Genomic DNA, 17,190 nt, shown 5'->3' with positions numbered 1-17,190 from the left:
GAAAGTTGTAATTCACCAGCTGGTACTAAGTAGAACCTACTGACATAAAAAAAGGACAAAACCAACATGCTTTTAAAAGGGGACTGAAGTGCTTTCAAACCAAGCCTTTGGAGAAGTCAGATTTGACTGCATAACGTTTGAACTAGTCAGATGTGTCAGTTTATATCCCTTTACTCTGTTATCAATTGAGAGTCATAGAGAAAAAATTCTGTGCAGGTAAGGTAGCATTTTAAAGTTACAGCAGTAATAAAAATTGACAAGGCTTTACTAAAAAAGCAAGCATGTTGAATATTTGGATTAATTATAAATGAAGTCCAACTTTCCTTTGAATTTCTGATCATCTTAGTGTGCTGTCAATAAATTTGAAATACCAGGTTTTGTACTCTTTCAAATTGATTTTTTTTAATTAATTCAGTGTTTTGAAGAATTCTGGATCCTAGAGTGAATAAACATTGTGCTGTATGGACAGTAATTTAAAATTAACATAACTTTAAATGAGTAGAAATAAATGGCAAAAGCAAAAGATGTTCAAAATATGAAAGCTGGTTGCTAAGTCTGAATTTACAGAGACTAGAAATGTTACTCTAGAGCACTGAGATTGAAAAAAGTAAACAAATTTTTGTGATTTGGTGTGGCATCCCAGATGTTCCCAACAGTTTTGTATTGTCTTGACAATAAAATAGTAATTTTTACTGTCCTGTGTGCGTGTCTGAGACTTTTTTATTGAAAAAGGGTAAAAGTTAAGGGTAAAAGTTAGAATCATCGATTTAAAATTAATAAGAAAGCCAGGGACTGTTTTTCAGAGAAAATAGATAGTTGATCCAAAGTGGAATTGAAGTTAGCTGTTCAAAGTATCTGAGTTTTTTTTTCCTTAGAGCACTGAATAGATTCACACCAGTTCCTTTAGTCAGTCATGTAATGAATACCATTTGAAGTTGATACCTATATTTAAAATAGAGGCTGTTAGTTACTTACACTTCTTCTGCTTAGATATAAGATTCCAAATGAAAACTAGACCATTTTCTGTTCAGTTATTTTCCCATATGATCTACGTGCAAGGGAATGGGATTTGTAAAGTTGTAAAGAGTTATTATTTGGTGCTTCCTACAGACCATAAATTTTATATGAGCTTTGTGGTCTTCCATAGTTTAACCATGCAAGAAGAGATCTTGCAAGGACTCAATGGAATCCATATATGTGGTCTTTTCTAGAGGAAAAGGATGCAACCTGTTTCCAGATTGTTTATTAAAGCCTGAAATAATGTATATTTCTCTCTTTACCACCTTAGGGATATTATTTAAAGGAAGTATGGATCTTGTATGCAGGTAGTCCTGATTCTTCAAGTTTTCTTCTTGTCAGTTTATAATTTTTTGTGCATTTTACCAAGTATATTTAGCCTTATTAAGTGTTAGGGTCACTTCCTTCCCTTCTGCTTCCCTGGGACTGCCATTCTTCCTGCAGAACTAGATCAGAATATATGTCAACCACTGCCAATCACTGTCATTACCTGGAGAAAAGGCACAGATCATGACATATAGAGCATGTTGTGATAACCTGCGCATAAACTGGGTGCTGCCATCTCCCCAGGGAGAAAAACTTAATTATTTCCTTAATAGGCTTGATCAAGACAGGAAAAAGATTTTAGAAAGATTTACAAGTTCTCTTGAAAATCTTTACTCTTTATGTAGTCTCATAATCCTAGCAACTTCATTCCAAATAATAATGATAAATTTTGAGCCTAAGCCTTTTGTGTACTCTATTGGTTTGTCTTTCAAAAGTGTATTTCAGAAGACAGTTTCACAAGAAATTAAATTTTGCCCTTGACCCCTAGCCTCCTGGGAATTTTCATGCATTTGTTCTTGACAGCATACCTCTCACTTTGGTTTCTCTGAGGATTCTGAGTTCCAGGCATGATGCAGAATTCTTTTTGTCAGGTGTTGGATGATACATAAGAATAGGTGAATAAAATGTCCTCATATGAAGATTTGAAACTCTTGAAAACAAAAAATATTTTCTTTTTTTCTAGTTTGAAAACCTTGCAAATATACTAAAACTTCCTGGCAAAAAAACATTTAACAATATGGACAGAGAGTTTTTGGAAAAGAGGAAAAAAGATTTAAATGCTTATTTGCAGGTAAGCTGGTATTGTCTTGTTTTAGCTCTGTGCTTGGAATTATTTTTTGGAGGTAACTTGCCGTTTGTAAAAAAAAATAAATGCTATGTTGTAGTTGTTACACAAAACTAAATAATATACCATAAAACTTGATACTATCTCATATTTGCGTTTTCTTTGTTGTTTTGGTTTATTCTCAGCCAGTTCTGTCACAGCTTTTCTGAGCTGATGAGGTTCCAGATATGTTAGTATTGATATGTTGGTTTTGAGCTTTATGCCTTTGACCTTGTCCTGCTCATATGCTTGTGGTCACTTTCTCTTGTGCTGCGGTGTAAAGATTTCTGTGACACTCACTCCAGCAGTGTAGCAAACCACACAGTTCCTCTGTTCAGATGAGGCCTGTATCAGCCCAAGCAAAAAAAAATTCTGTTGTTTTCCTTCATAGGAACTTTCTGGTCATTTAACATTAAAATATGTTGACCAAGTCAATGAACATGTTAACAGTAAAGATGAGTAAAACACTGTGAAATGACAGTTTGATGATAAAGGTATATATTTTTTGGTGTGATGCTATAATTACCATAGTGGTTAAAATCATGGTAATTACTAAGAAGCCCAGTGTTTCCATCTTGAGACTTAGTGTAATGTCAGAATAAAATTCAGGAATTAAAAAAATACATTGCTAGATGCGATGTCTGATTGTGTCTTGTTCATTATGTATTAAAATAACTTAAAAAATTATTTTATTCAGCTCTTGTTAAATCCTGAAATGATGAAAGCCTCTCCAGCTTTAGCCCATTATGTGTATGACTTCTTGGAGAATAAAGCTTACAGCAAAGGGAAGGGAGATTTTGCACGGAAGGTAAGAATATTTTGTATAGTCAAGGGGACTCATGCAATGATTACATTAAACAGACATGTTGAACTGGTGTTAAAGAGCTAGATAGAACTTTGAAAGCAGCTTGCAAATGAGTTGCTTTAAAACTTTCAGTGCAAAGTATGTGAGGACATACAGAACTAAAAAATTGCCATTTTTATAATAGATAAATCTGTTTGTATGACAAGAAAATAAAATTTTGAAATTGGACATAGTGAATTGCACTGAGACTACTACTCTGAAAGTGTGTTTGTTGCAAGTTGCTTTCTGTCAGGCATCTGTGATTTTTTTTTCATGGTCTTATTCCTTCTGATTTCTCTTTTCAGTTCTTTATGCTGTATTTGCTGCTGTTACCATGCTTTCCACTCTTCAGCCCAAAACTCGATATGCATTTCCCTTCAAAAGCACCTGTTATGTATTTAGGTGTAACTGTCCAGAGTCATTGGTCAAATTCAGAGCTCTGGGCTCTGCATCCTTTTTGTTAAGACACCAGAACTTCCTTCAGACAAGTGGGTCTTTGTTCAGTTGACCAGTTTGTTTGAGCATCTGCTTTGCAAATGTAACCATTTCTAAAGTTTAAGAGATTTAGATATAAAAAGCATCTACAACTCTATTGTCACCTCAAGTTACTGTCCTGCCTATACTCCTTAAATAATTGGCAGTGAAATAGTTAAATATTTATCAAGGTTTATGTAATTACTACTAAGATGTTTTTTCCAGCTTACAATATTCTTTATAAGCATAACTTTTTAAAGAGCATCACTCTGGTATTTGTGCCTCTGTTTGGACTGAATTTAGAGTATATACTGAAAGAAAAGTTGTGACAGTTTCTGTGGAGCTACTTCATGGTTTTAATTTATACTTGCCATGATATATACTATTCCAGTGCTGTTTAGAAGAGGCATGTTGCAAAGATGAAGAGTTGAAAGCAGAATTGAAACATCTGGAAGTAGAAGGCTTGGAAGGGAGAAATGGTATTGAATGGAGAAGAAAAGGAAACTAAATTTAACCTAAGAAAAACCAAGGGATGGGAAATGGAAATTACTCAGGAAAACATCTGTTGAAAGATGTAAATAGCTGCAGTAGGGCTGTAACAAATGAGAAATATAAATGGAAGTAAAATTAAAACTGTACTCTGCATTCTGTACTGAATTAAGTAATTGGAGTTCTTTTATATTGTTGTTCTCTGGAACAGTGCCTGCTTCTCATAGTGTATTAATATGCTGGTGTCCTCATAGATGATACAATTCTGGTTAAACATCTTCCCCTTCAGATGGACACATTTGTAAATCCACTGCGTAACTCTATGAGAAACGTATCAAATGCAGTCAAGTCTATCCCTGACAGCCTGGCAGAGGGAATGACTAAAATGTCAGACAACATGGGTAAAATGTCAGAGAGACTGGGACAAGACATAAAGCAATCATTTTTCAAGGTAAGAAAATACTGGTGGTTAATACATACGAGTAAATTAACAGAAGAGTCACTATTGACTCACTTAAACTAATGGAGTCAAGTCATTAAACAGAAGACCAATCTGTTTTGTACCTGCACTTTTTAATAAGGTTCAGCAGGCATTTTACTACAAAAATTGAGATCTTTGCTGTTAGGTAACCTGTTTTAAGATGGCATCTACAGACTGTCATAGTTCTCCTCCACTTAATTCAGTAAACTAACTTGAGAAGAACATGAGATTCATGGCTTTTCTTATTTTTTTAACCAACCATTCTCGTTCAGCTAATTTCCTGCATCTGCTGTTTTCTTTGGCAAAAAAAAAACCCATCTATTTTGAAACTCAGAATAAGGAGATAGCCTCTTTTCTGCTTATTCCTTGCTGAATTCTTGTTTAAATTAATTTTTTTTCTGTGTTTCACGCCATCTTCCCTCATCTTTTACATTCATCAAATGTGCTTTAGAGGTGAGGAATGGTAGCGTGACATGCAATCTGGAAGTCCTGTGAAAGTAGTTATGTTCAGAACATGTTCATCTTCCCTTTGTTTCTCTGGTCTTCCTCTTTCTGTGTGTAGCTGTAAGGTTTGTGGTTAAGGTTGTTCCATTTTCTGCTACCAAAGCAGTTACATATGGCAGATGTAGAACAGCAACTGAGATAGGTGAATTAACCCTTAAATCATGAAAGGGAATAATAAATTGGGACCTGGGGGGATATGTGAGTTTTTAAATTATTTGCAGGGTAAAATTACTATCTTTGGGCTTTCTCATTGCTAGCAAATTCCCTGGTGTGTGACTAACAATATATTTGCAGTTGTACTCACTGTGAAGCCAGGGACTAGGCAGGAGTTAAGATCAGGAAGAAATACCAAAAGAAATAGCAGTCTCATGAGAGTTTTTAGGTGTTTTTCAGTTGAAGCATTAGGTATTTGATAAATTAGATGTGGATTGTCTTAAAGGTGTTGGTAATTTTGGTGGCTATACAGAAATGTATACAGACTTGATTTTTGGTTTTGGAAGGTGAAAGAGCTGCTGTGTATTTATCCGTATTAGTTTGCACTTCTAATCAAATGCTGTTGTTTTATATTTTCATAACCAAACCTCTTATGATTTTTTTTCTGGTTTATTCACACTCTGAAGTATTTTTTTCCATCTTTAACATAGCCTTTTTTATTGTAGGTACCACCTCTAATGCAGAAAACCTATTCAGATCCTGACCATTGCCGTGTTGCAGCACCAATTGATGACAATGTGAGTCTGACATTTGTCCTTTTAAAATTGACACCTCTAAAACCAAACAAATTAGTTACTTATTATGCGTTTAGCTGCACTTTTATTGTTTTCTGACACTATACCAGGCACTTCAAAACAGTTCTAAGCTTTTTTAAAATAAATTTGCATTCTTTTAAAATTAACATTTTTGCTAGCATTGAAATGGTCTGGCACAACATTGGAGTAACTGTGAAGAGTGCATGTACCAATGTTTCTGTGTTTTATGGCTGGGGGGTTCATTTTTTGGGTTTTTTTCTCTTCTCCCTTAACATGTTTTTTGTAGGCCAATCTCTGTAATGTTGTCTACTAAAAGAGTAAAATCATGATCCTTTTCTTAATCTTCAAGCACAAAAGCACTGGATAGTCGTGCAGGTTACAATGATGACTAAATAAAGAGCAGTTCATTACAGAGCAATGTCACTGCTTTTAGTGTCCATAAGAAAATGGTGCCCAAGAAGAGCTCCTTCCCAAGTTTTTGTGTAAGGCAGTTAGAAACACAGCAACCAAGGAAGAGGTCAGGGATGAGGTATCTCTTTAGGACATATTTACATGTATTAATTTTATTCAACTTCTGTAATAACTGTTGACTTTTTAAATAGCTACTTCTTCTTGTCTTATTTTAAAAATTTAGTGTGTCTGCTTTTAAATTTAATTTTCAGTCCTTCTTTGCTACTAATGGTGTTGTAGAAGATTTAGGGAAGAGTTCATATTACAGTAAAATACAGAGTAAAGTGTTTGTCATTGTTGTGCTTATACTGAAGTATTTGACACGTAAAATAGCTTCTAAAACTGTAGCTTTCTTGAACTAAAATAAAAGTTTACTGTTTATTCTTTTACTTGGTGGTCAGGTGGACGACAATATTCCGCTGAGAGTAATGCTCCTACTTATGGATGAAGTCTTTGATTTAAAGGAGAGAAATCAGTGGTTAAGAAGAAATATAAAAAATCTGCTTCAGCAACTTATTAGAGCAACATATGGTGACACAATTAATAGGTACTGTTTTTCTTATATAGAGCAATCATGTGAGTGATGCTGTCTATACATCCTTCTTGGTATTACTAAATTATTGTGGTTTAAATCTGCATGCATTCCTCTTTGAAGAAAATCAATAAACTGAGTGTAAATGTGGTGCAAAATGGAGATAAACACAAGACATCGTTGAAAAAAATATTCCAGTAATTCTTACATGCCAAAGAACTTACAAAAGAGCTTTCACATTAGTTCACATTTATGTGGATGTAACTTAATGTTTATGCTTTTTGCCCTGTTTTACCACTACACCATTTTTTATTAATATTATTTATTACCTTCTGTACTGTTTCCCCTTACATCTTTTTAATGCCACAAATGATACACTGGCACTTTTAAATTACGTGAGCTATACTGACTCGCTGTGTTAAGGTTTTGCTCTCACTGTTTAAAGACGGAAGTGGGAAAGGAAAAGGACTCTTATGGGGTCTGTTTTATCCGCTCCATGTTCTTTATAATTCATATGTACACTTATTAATGCAAAGCCAGTTAATAGAGCTAATTAAGTAATGTTTCTTGCCCTCAGCTTAGAAATATGCAGGCTGCTTTCTAATAATTTGTTTCTGAAATTTGAACAAATAAAAAGAACAACAACAACAAATTCTAGATACAGGTTTAGAGCTGCATTGTAACTTTTGATTTAGTGCCATGAATCAAAAACTTAAATTCCTAGATTGTAAGAAGTAACTTCCTATTACATTTTTTCAGGACATTCCTTACTGTATTTGTTTTTACCCTTCACAATTATATTTGTGATGTTTTCATCATCACTGTTAAACATATAGACTTGTGGTAGCAGTAATGATGTAACCATGTGATAAAATAGCACTGGGTTTTTTCTCAAATAACTCCTTATGGCCAGTTGACAACTGTCTTGAGAACTGTACTTCCAAGAACATGCTGCCATGTTGAACAACTCTGTATACTTTTTGCTGTTTCCAGGTTGTAGTATAAATATCCGAGTTCGTGCACAAGGCTGCTGCTTCCTTATTGCAGAGGTGGCTGTAGTGTAGTACTAGTTTGCTTCTGCATTTAGAGCCATTTCAGATACTCATGGCTTTCTCTAGTCAGCAGTCATACCTTGTCCGGTCAAGTTCTTAGGATTTAATGGCATTCTGCAGAAAAATTGTCTTTTTGTGTTTCTTAGAAAACTAAATTCAAATTGTGGTTAGGGAAACAGTCCTGGGATTGTGGTGATACAGAGATGCATGTGTCATTTCTGTAAACATCCTAGATTTGGATATTGAGCTGTAGGCATGGGTTAGTGACAGAAGGCCTAATGGATGATCAATCTGTATCTCCTGTTGAGGATTGTGAAGTAACTATACACATTGCAGCAAGTATTTTGAGATTCTGAGTAGGTCCTTTGCTTACAGAAGCAGAACTTAAGAGTACTCCATGTACAGCATGAAGAGGAATGCTCTACAAGGAAACCGGTTATCTCATGCTAAAGCGAAATGCAACAGCAGCTTTGCAGCCAACTTCATTATAATTTCATTATAATTTTAATTTTTTACCCCAAAAGAAAAAATCTTTACCTTTAGAGAGTGATCAGTGAGCTTAGATTTCTGTCTTGAGAATCAGTGTTTGCCATCCTATTGTGCAGTATTATAGAACCTATTTACAGAGTTGAAGAAAGTTGGAATTATACTTTTTTTACCCTAGAATGCTCTTTAAAATGCTTCACTTATGGGTTCTCTGCTTTAAAAATTAAACAAGAGACTTGTTGCTTTGATTTTAGGAAAATAGTTGATCATGTTGATTGGATGACATCTCCTGAGCAAGTAGCAGATGCAGTGAAACGCTTCAGGTATGTCTTTTATCACAGATGTTAAATATGAAGCACTCACCAATTGATGTCTAATATCTATATGTCTTCCTATTCTTCTTACATGAGGAAATTATTATAATTCTCCAGAATACAGTTGTATCATACACTGCTTTTTACTCATGTTAAGTGAGAGAAAGTGATTGTCACATGGAAAAGAGTATTTTTGTTTTCTCTTATACCTTAAAAGCTTCTTTGTTAACCAGTCTAGAAAAGCTAGAGTACAGGTATACTTAGAAGTTTCATCATTTATCACTGTAGTGGTGTAATGTTTGTCTTATTTGTCTTGATGAAGGCGTGTACATGCTTTTAAAGGCAAACAATTAGTGCTAATGTTTCACTTTGGATATTTTTTATTCAGAAAAAAAGTTGTCTTTCACTGAGACAAAATAGCTTATTAGAGTCATGTCTTTTACATTGGACTTTCTACTACACTGAAACTATTTCTTCTCATCTTTAGCTTGTTGAAAGGCTAACTGCTAGTGTCAAAATTTTGATGAAGCAATTAATAGATCTAGAGTCACAGTAGCAATAAAGCCTGGTAAAAGCAAGGCTTAGGTTTATTTTTTGTAAGAACTATGTGGTATTTGAATGGTTTTGATTTGCATTATTTTATTTAAATTTCATTTCTTCTGATTCCTTTACTAAAAAAGTATATGGTAGCTACTGATAGGTTGAGTGTGTTGTACTACTTGGTTTTGATTTCTTAATCTTCTTTATCATTCTCCAACTTTTTTTCTCTTCTGATATTTGAAGTGTGTGTTAGGTTTTGTGCAAATTACTTTCTTGTATTTATTTTATGAGCTAGCCTTGAGAGATTTAAAAGAGATTTTCACTTGATAAAATGTTAATGTATTTTGACAGATTTGCTTTTGTTACAGAGATGCTTTTTGGCCCAATGGCATTTTAGCAGAAGCAGTTCCACGAAGGGACAAAGCTATTAGAATGAGAACAAGAGTGGCAGGGAAAACCAAATTGCTGGAGGTAATGCCAGGTAAGTAAATCTGGGATTAAAGCCTAATAATCCATACTATACACTGTTACTGAAATAAATGTCAGTATTCTTGTTGATTGTTTTAAGTACTGAAAAGAAACAATATATGAACTGTATTTAAAGAAAAAGGTTTCTAATTATTAAAGCATTGGGCATTTTCACATGTACTATCAGTAATTCTCTTACAGCCAACCCAGTATTAAGTTTCTAGAGGATTAAGTTGTGCCTGAAATAGGTATACTCCAAAACAGTACAATTTCTTGCAAACATAGTTTCCACTTCCACAGGGTAAGAGTGAAGTAATTTTCAGAAACACTCTCTTCTGTAAGAGAGCTTCTAGTTTATGTAGAGGCACTGTTACCTAAAATTTCAGGCTATATAGTAATAGTCAGTTTAAGTTTGTTGTTAGCATGGAAGGAGAATTTAGATTAAACTTCTGTGTGACTTCTGTTTTTGTAGATGAACTGAAGCACATCATAGGCGCTGAGACTACGCGGAAAGGCATTCTTCGGGTCTTTGAAATGTTCCAGCATAGTCAGCTGAATAAGAGAATGGTGTATGTGTTTCTGGAGAGATTCCTAGAAACCTTATTTCCACAAAATAAGTTCCCTGAGCTGTTCAACAAACTGCATTCAAGGTCAAAGCAAATGCAGAGATATAAGCAGAGACTACACTCTACTCAAGCGCCTTCCTTACAGAAAAGGTGACACTTCAAATCCATTAAGCTGGTGTTTGTTTGTCCAGGATTAATTACTTGGGCAGATTCTCTGGGGCTTCAAACTCACATGCCGTCATTTCTGCACCAGTCTTCTAGTGTCACATATTAGATTATTAATGCATCTGTAAGACCTGTGGATCTTCTCATCTTCACTTGTAATTCAACCACTACCAGAATGGTTTGTGTGTCTTAAATGATTTGGTGCGTCTTCATGCAACATTGAGAAGAAAACTGGCCCAGTATATCAGAATGCTGATCCCTTCCGTTCCTGAGTCGATGTTTTGCCAGCAATGCAAAGTGCCAGACTGATCAAGTAAAGCACAACTGTGGTGATACAATTGAAGAAAAGGGTGTTCTGGCACTGGGAGATAGTGCAATGTGTGAGAGTCAGGTGGAATTATTTGATGTTACAAGTGTTGAGGCTCTGTAGGGCTATTTTAACATTCCTGTAAAGGCTGAGTTAACCAGAAAAGCAGTCTGTGGAATAGCAGGTTCTTAGGAGTGGAGAGAAATAGCTGTAGCCCCATCATAAAAATACATTTATTGAATAAAACTGGAGGTAAGGTGGCTTTTATGCCACATTTGCATCACCTTTCATATTGTGAAAATTAAACTAACCTTATATCTAATGGGGTTTTAGTAAAAGCAGAGGTGCAGTAGAAACAAAGCCTTTATTCTGATTATTCTGTAGCTTTAAGGGCCATATGCTGCTCTTACAGCACCTGGCATACATTTTGCATGTAACTGCAGTGGAGAAGGAGCATCATATTTATGTTCAATTGGTCTGTTGGAACATAAGTGGATAGTTGTAGAAGGAAAGGGATATATGTTTCAAAGAGGATAGATACTGTGTTAGAAGATGAGGAAATTGCACTAAGACACAGTTTACACACAACTCCCCACTAAAATCTGGAGCTTTTTTGGGATGTGAAAGAACTATGTCCTACTTAATTGAAAGATTCCTTACCTTTTAGTGTGTAAGCCTCGTATGGAAAAATGCTAGAATTACTTGGTTCCTCACAGGTAAAAGATTTCATTAGTCATATGCAAACACTTGGAAATTTCTGAATGCATCTCAGTGTATATATGAAAATAAAAAGGAAATAAAACAACAATATTTTTTTAAATAATTTTTTTATTTTTTGCATAGTGTAAAATTTTAATAAAAATTTGACATCAAGGCCCCACATCCATCTGTTTAGTTTCATTGAAGAAGTTCTGTCCGATTAAAAATACAATAACATCTGAATAATCCTGTTTGGCCACAGCATATCTCAGTTTATGTTTTCTTTTTTTATAGTCCCTGGCTGTTTGAATACTACTATCTTGAGTGAGTAGAAGGTTATCTTTTAGAGTCCCTTTTTTTTCTGAACACTAAACACAGGGTAAAATACAGTCATGAATCAAGGATCCCAAGGACCCTTGTTGTAATTTGTGTCTTAATGGGAGCAAATGGTCCTTTTATGCAAGAGAGAAACATAGATCTTTGATGAATGTGTTCTGACACAAGATAGAAGGCTCTCAAAGGACCTCGTTAAATTGACTGACACCTATATATAGATAATTTTTCTCATGGACTCTATTAATGAAATGTAGCCTTTTATCATACTACTTAATGATGATCATATTGTACTGTTAACATTCTCATACAGTATGCATGGGCTCAAGTGCACTTGTTTTTTTCTTTATTGCAGAACTAAATGCTGTAAATTAAATCCCTTTCTTTTGTAATCCCTAGTAAGACAACTTGGTAAATATAGAAGAACCCCTCTCCCTTCCTCTCTGCAGGTTCTGTAGAAGTGTGACGGTTAAATGCTTTTGAATTTAACAAAATTCTTGAGTTCTGTGTGAAGTAATCAACATAGCCAGCTCCTATTGTTTACATGCCTGTATCTTCCTCTGATGTCAGGGTGCTCAAGCATAACTGATGTCTGACTGATGAAAGATCATTCAGCAGTTGTTTTTGGTGATACAGTAAATATCTCATTAATCCTACCAAATCTAATTTACATCTTTTAAGTCACTGAATTTGTTAAGCAGTATGAAAGTGGGAAGTTCAAATACTGTTTTGTCAAATCTGTGGAACCTTTTATCTATCTGTAGGTACCATGAAATATTTCAAGAGGATAGTGATAATATACAAATTTGGCTTTTTTTTTTTTTTTTCAGTTACCTGGTACATTTCTGTACAAAAACAAAATAATATCTCTAGGAATGTGAAATGAACATAATACACCGTGCTTATTAGTCGTTTTACTTAATGAATTTATTACATATACCTATACACACATTTATATACGCATGTGTGCATATGTATATATGTATTGAAGTTTTGTCTTCTGTATTTAATTACAGAATGTGGCTTCCTAATTCAGTGGTGCCTGTTGGCTGGCAAGAACCAATGAGTACTTTTTGTTAAAGCGAGTTATCTTTAACGAGTACGTATCTTTATTTAAAAGGTTTTCCTGTTGACAATTTGAAGTACCCATGCTGTCAACCCACGCAGCCTATTATCCTAGGAAGTATCCAAAACTGAATGTTAATCTACAGCACTTAAGTGTCTGGGTGTATTTTCTGGGCTTTAGGTGCTGTGACTGGCTGCTGAAAATTGTGCCACTGTCAACAAATGCACTTGTTTTAGCCTTAATTATTTTTAAGAGAAAATGAGCAATTGATTTTCTCATTTGGTTCATCCTCAAGCTTGTGCTGCTGGTGTTTGCTAGAACTAAACAGTAAATTTTAAGTGCTACCAGAATGTGTACCAAAATGGAACTATATAAATTCCACAATCTAAATTTTAATTTTGTGCAATATTTTCATTTAATGCATGTGTATTTGAGTAGCTGTAAAATAAATGAATTTTTAATGTTCTGAAGTCTAGGTTAAAAATGTTTTCTCAGGTGAACAATTCTGCATTCTGTTGTTATGTTAGTTTATTTAAGGACTTGTTTTAAAAGTCTAACTTGTTACTCCTATGTTAATTCCTTTGTTCTCAATGGACCTTGCTCTCCTGAGCAAAGCTCATGTATTACAAGGGAAGAATCTGAAGAACACATCTCATAAACTCATAGAGCTGTTATAAATTACTTGTGCATATCATTGTACAGTAAGTGTCAGCTGTGTGCCTAATTGTTCTATTGATGCTTTTCCCCTCCCTCTCCTCTCGTTTCTGTAACAAAGAATGAACATGAAATGGGCTGCCATGGTCACTTCTACTGAATGGCAGAGGACTCTGAATTTTTTTGGAGTTTGCATTTATGTTCTGTCCAATAGAAAGCTAAAAAATTACACTAATAAAGTATTAACAGGATTAGTTTGAGTCTCCATTTATTTTTCAAATAACTTTCTCACAGGTACAAAAGGTTGCTAGAGATAAAACTATTGCTGTTTAAATAAAACAACCATTCTTTGATTTTTTAACATTTTATAAACTGGATTTGCTTCTAACAAATTAATCTCTACATTCATTTTTGACCAGTGTTTGCAGAGAGTCCAGTATTTTAAAAAGAATCAGAAACAGTGGGATTGTATGATGTAGGAGGGGTTTATATTGCAGGTTTTTTAAGTCTTTGGCTTTTCCCCCCGGGTTTATTTTTGCAGCAGCTGGGTCTACCATGGGATCACAATTGTTACCCTTGATATGTTTATTCCAGCTGTTTCACATTCATCAAAAAGATGTCCTGAGCTAGAGAGATGTTAGTTCTTTGACCCTTGGGTAAAGCGTTTACCACTTTCTCTTGCTACAGGATATGAACACATATCAGGAATTTTACTAGCTGATTGGAAGTTCTTCTTTGTTGAACCTGTTATCCTAGGGTAATTTCATGGCAAAAAATACACTCCATAATAAGCTTATTTTTTCAAAAAATCTTTAAAATATCTGCCCTGTGCTAACTGAAGCTTATATGTGTCTGTGGCTTATTTAAATCTTCAGTCTATCATATTACTTAATTTTGGTTTTGATGTCTAATGCAGTGTGAATGCTAAAGTTTTTGTGGAGTTCAGTAGTCAGCATCAGTCTTCCTTGACATGACTACAAATTCCATGATTTATCTCTTGGAAGAAGGAAAACTACGTCATGGAAACAATTAGTTCACTTTTATTATGTATTTCAAAAGAAATTAAGCTTTAGTAAACACTTGAAACATGTAGGCCACACCACAGCGTGTCCCTCCCCAAAATACATTTGACTACTTTTGTATTCAGATGTCTCAAATAACTGTTTCCCAGTTATTTGAGATATTTGCCATGTCTCTGAATTACTATGGCATGTTGGGCTTGGGATAATCTGCATGGGTCAGTTAAATCATTTGATACCGGTTCAACAAAGGCTAACTGGAATTCTCATTTGGCATATTAGAATTGTACTGGTCCACAAATTAATTCTGAGGTTGGGTTTAAGTAGAGAACAAGATTATATTGAATTTGTTGGCAATCAAGACTTACTGAATGGAAATAAGGAATGTAGATTTCGGAAACTGCATTTTTCTTTCTAACCATAATACTTACAAACATGAGTCCAAAGTAGTCTTTAGATGTTTTTATGCTGAATTTTCTCAGCTTGAGCTCTGGAAACATGTTGATTCTGAATTAAATTGAGAGATAATTATGAAATTTTTCTGTTACCGACTTTTGGGAGTTTTAGGTGAGAGATTATCAAAATTACTTTAATTGGGAACATTTTTCTTCATTTGGAGCATGTAGAATATGATTCTGCAAATTACCTGATAATTCCATGCATAGAATAGCTAGAACTTTCACTTCTTTTGTTCTTTTTCTTAAAATAGCCAGCCTGTATTAGGGCAAGTACAAAACTTTGCAGATTTCATCTTTCCTACAGGTGTTTTATTTTTCAGTGTGATGGTGAAGTTGGAATTTGATTATCAAAAGCAATGTTTTTGTTATCAAGAACTTCATAAAAAGCATTCCTTTATAGTCAGTTTAAAAAATTGATACCACATATTACTCAATTTTATGTTACCTATGTTGATTTAAAACACTGGCTTCCCATTAATCCCAAACATAATTTCTGCAAACAAACAAGACCTGCTTATGTCTAATGTAAAAACATCGGTATCTGGGGGAAGAAAGGGATAGAACCTCCTTGCAATGTTCTTCTGTCTGGTGGAATTGTATCAGTGCAAAGGTGAAACTGGGGTGTCATGCATTTGGAAATTCACCAGTTTTGCTGACTTTGTGCAGTGACATGTAAAGGAAACATGGACTCATGGTTCTCCTGGGGATCTCATGGAAAAGTATGTTAGGTTTTTTTCTATTGCATGTGGGTTCCAAGTGTTGCTGAGGCTAGTGGTGAGTAGTTGTAATAAATGCCTCACAATGGGTTGGAGCCTCACTGTTTTGCTCATGAGGGAAGTGCAGCCTGTAGAAATGTGTTACTGACAGAACCAACACATGGAGTTGTCACCACTGAAAGAGCTTGCTGAAGCACCTGAGTGATACGGAGAACACAGAAACATTTGTGCTGTTCCGCTTGCTATAAAATCCATCCCTTTTTACTCCTGTCAATGGTATTGCTATTGCCAAGAGTATCGTGGTCTCTAGAGGGTGTCTCATCCTGAGCTAAGGAATGTAGTAATACTGGATAGAGGGCTGTTTGTGTAGGTGGACTCTGGGCTTGACAGTCATAATACTTTCTTCTAGCATTCTGGACTGCAGCTGAAAAGAAGCATAAGAAGAAATAATAAGAGGAATTTTAAATAATTATTACAAATAATAACTTAAAAATTATTTTAACTGGAAACTTTTTTACAGATGATTCGTTTATTTGATACCGAGTCAAGTGATAACTTACTAAATTGAGAGAGATGTGGCTCTCATAGTGGGTCCACTAACCCATTTCTTAGGAAACAAACAGTAAAATTTTGTACTCATTTAGCAACAGAATGTGAAGTACAATATCCTCAGTTCACTAACTTGAAAGAGAATTGAATAATCTGAAAAGAGAGCACTGCAGAAGCAAAGCTGGTAGGCCAGAAATATCTTTCCACTTCAGATTTATTTTGAAAAGTTAAATAATACCTCTCTTGACATCCTATTCCAATACTTAAGCTTTTACACTGTTAATACAAATTAGACAATAATTGATTGAAATTTGCAGCATAATTGATTTTCGTGCATCTCTAGTATTGTGTACATTTGTACTTCTGAGACTTACACATTTTTATTGAGCGTTTCACATCAGAAAAATACTATTTCATCTGCAATACTTGTTTTCTTTCCCATTAGCTATTTGTAGGCTTTATCACAGATAAAGGGAAGCACTCTCCAAATAAACTGCCTAGTCTTTGCAAACTGCTTTGGTTGATAGCATCAAAATTAGTTAAATTTGCTCAGCTAGAAAATACTTCTCTTTTAGGAAAAAGACAAAAAAGACTAAAAGTGCCACTACTAAGAATTGCCAGAGATAATGTTAGTTTCTTCTATTATTTTTATCAATCAGCAAATTTCATGTTCTTTCTTACAAGGAAACCTAAACCAAGGAATTCTAGCATGTAGAATTAGGTTTTATGTATGTACATAGGTGTATGTTATATTTTGCAAAGTATAGAATTAAGTACAAGCCTCCCTCATTTTGGGGGAATTGTGCAGTTTTAAAATCAAACGTGAGGAAACAAAAAATGGTGCTTTTCATTTTATTCAAATGTAAAATATGCCTATCTTAATGCCTTTTTTTAAGAATTTGTTTTGGTTCATTATTTACTTTTTTCAATCTGATCAGTACTTTTATACTTGTAATAAACCCTCACGTGAAAAATGGCCCAAAAATAAAAGAAAGGAATGGCATACATTTGTGTGTCTCCTTTGGCTACAATGAAGTGTTTTCAGCTACTTGGAATGTTTTTATGAGGTTGCTCCTAAAATATGGACAAATGTAAGCAAGTTTATGGG

General features: G+C 34.5%; 1 protein-coding gene across 2 annotated transcripts in view; it reads left to right on the top strand.

The window, feature by feature from the left end:
- Window positions 1-13,591, top strand: part of SNX13 (sorting nexin 13) — a 65,823-nt gene extending 52,232 nt beyond the window's left edge. For both annotated transcript variants that reach the window (XM_033063685.2, XM_033063677.2), the window contains exons 19-26: window positions 2,027-2,134; window positions 2,865-2,975; window positions 4,264-4,425; window positions 5,619-5,690; window positions 6,560-6,705; window positions 8,483-8,551; window positions 9,451-9,563; window positions 10,023-13,591. In XM_033063685.2, the coding sequence (XP_032919576.1) occupies window positions 2,027-2,134; window positions 2,865-2,975; window positions 4,264-4,425; window positions 5,619-5,690; window positions 6,560-6,705; window positions 8,483-8,551; window positions 9,451-9,563; window positions 10,023-10,270 (1,029 nt within the window). In that variant the 3' untranslated portion in view covers window positions 10,271-13,591. The remainder of the gene's footprint in view (window positions 1-2,026; window positions 2,135-2,864; window positions 2,976-4,263; window positions 4,426-5,618; window positions 5,691-6,559; window positions 6,706-8,482; window positions 8,552-9,450; window positions 9,564-10,022) is intronic.
- The last annotated feature ends 3,599 nt before the right edge of the window (window positions 13,592-17,190 follow it).

Source organism: Catharus ustulatus, chromosome 1 (assembly GCF_009819885.2).
Source record: "Catharus ustulatus isolate bCatUst1 chromosome 1, bCatUst1.pri.v2, whole genome shotgun sequence".
In the NCBI taxonomy this organism is placed as follows: Eukaryota; Metazoa; Chordata; class Aves; order Passeriformes; family Turdidae; genus Catharus; species Catharus ustulatus.
This window is presented reverse-complemented; position numbering and strand designations above follow the sequence as displayed.